General features: G+C 41.8%; 1 protein-coding gene across 1 annotated transcript; it reads right to left on the bottom strand.

Annotated features, from left to right (window-relative positions):
• Positions 1-9: 9 nt before the first annotated feature.
• On the bottom strand, positions 10-629 carry LOC21383767 (alpha-L-fucosidase 1). The gene has a single exon (XM_010114825.2). The coding sequence runs from the start codon at positions 493-495 to the stop codon at positions 10-12; it is 486 nt and encodes a 161-aa protein (XP_010113127.1). The 5' UTR covers positions 496-629.
• Between the last annotated feature and the right edge of the window lie 635 nt (positions 630-1,264).

Here is a 1,264-nt window from a genome sequence, read left to right on the forward strand (position 1 = left end):
TTTAGGCCCTTACTTTTTGAGAAGCTCTTGTAGTTGAGCCAAGTAGTACTCATTGTAAGGCAAGTCATGGCCATATCTTCTATCATGCCGATCCCACGGCGAGAGGTAAAGCCCGACGTCGACGCCGCGGGCCTTAGCCGCGTCGGCGAGCTCTCGGACGACATCACCGTGGCCATTCTTCCAAGGGCTTCTTACGACCGAATGATCAGTGTACTTGGAAGGCCACAAGCAGAAGCCATCATGGTGCTTTGCCGTGAGGATTACCAACGATATCCCGGCTTCTACGGCAGTGTCCACCCATTGGTTGGCGGCGAGGCCCACCGGGTTGAATATGGCCGGGTTTTCGTGCCCGGATCCCCATTCGGAGTCGGTGAACGTGTTGACGCCGAAGTGGAGGAACATTATGAGCTCTCTTTGTTGCCATTTCAGTTGGGAAAAGGAAGGGAGGGGTAGAATTGGCAATGGTGGGGTTGGCACCATCTCAAGGTGAGACATGGTCGAGTTGAGTAGTTAAAAGAGTGTGATTAGCCACCAACAACAACACCAAGAATTGGCCATAATGTCAATAGCCAGTACTGTGATTTAATTGTTTCTCTATTATGCCTATATATAAATACTGAGAGCAAAGCTCTTTTGTGTAATGATTTTAGCTCAATCATGTAGTGTCAAATGTCACCACCTTACGTACTATAAGGCTGAATGTTGATTCCCAATATACCGCCTTGGTGTCTTCTTTTGTTTTATTTTATGATTAAATTAGAGTCATGTGGTACTGTGGCTAATGTCTTAGAATAGAAAAACGGAGTGAGATTTTTGAGAACTTTGATCTTAGGGATACTCTCAATGGTATAGCATATTCATAATGTTATACATTAAAATTATATTAAAATTAAGAAAATGCAATTTTAAAAATCTTTAGTAAATACCTAACCATAGAATATTGTACATTATCTTTTTTTTTCCCCCTTAATTAGACCAAAAAAGTGTAAGTTTTTTTTTTAAATTTTTTTTTAAGGGTACAAGGCCGTAGGCCAGGTAGGGCAGAGGAATAATGTATATTCTTTATATATACATACATATATGTGGGTGTGTGTGTGTGTGTGTAAGGATAGGAAGAGACGTGGTAGTGAGCAAATCAACACTCGATTGGAAAGTTCTTTTGGTTCTCATTTTTTATTTTGTCGTTGTTGCATTGTGGTGGCAATTATTCACGGGTTGGCTTGCCTTTTTCCATCTTAAACGACCGTCCGGTTCTGGTATTCTG

Source organism: Morus notabilis, unplaced genomic scaffold (assembly GCF_000414095.1).
Source record: "Morus notabilis unplaced genomic scaffold, ASM41409v2 C11409376, whole genome shotgun sequence".
NCBI lineage: Eukaryota > Viridiplantae > Streptophyta > Magnoliopsida > Rosales > Moraceae > Morus > Morus notabilis.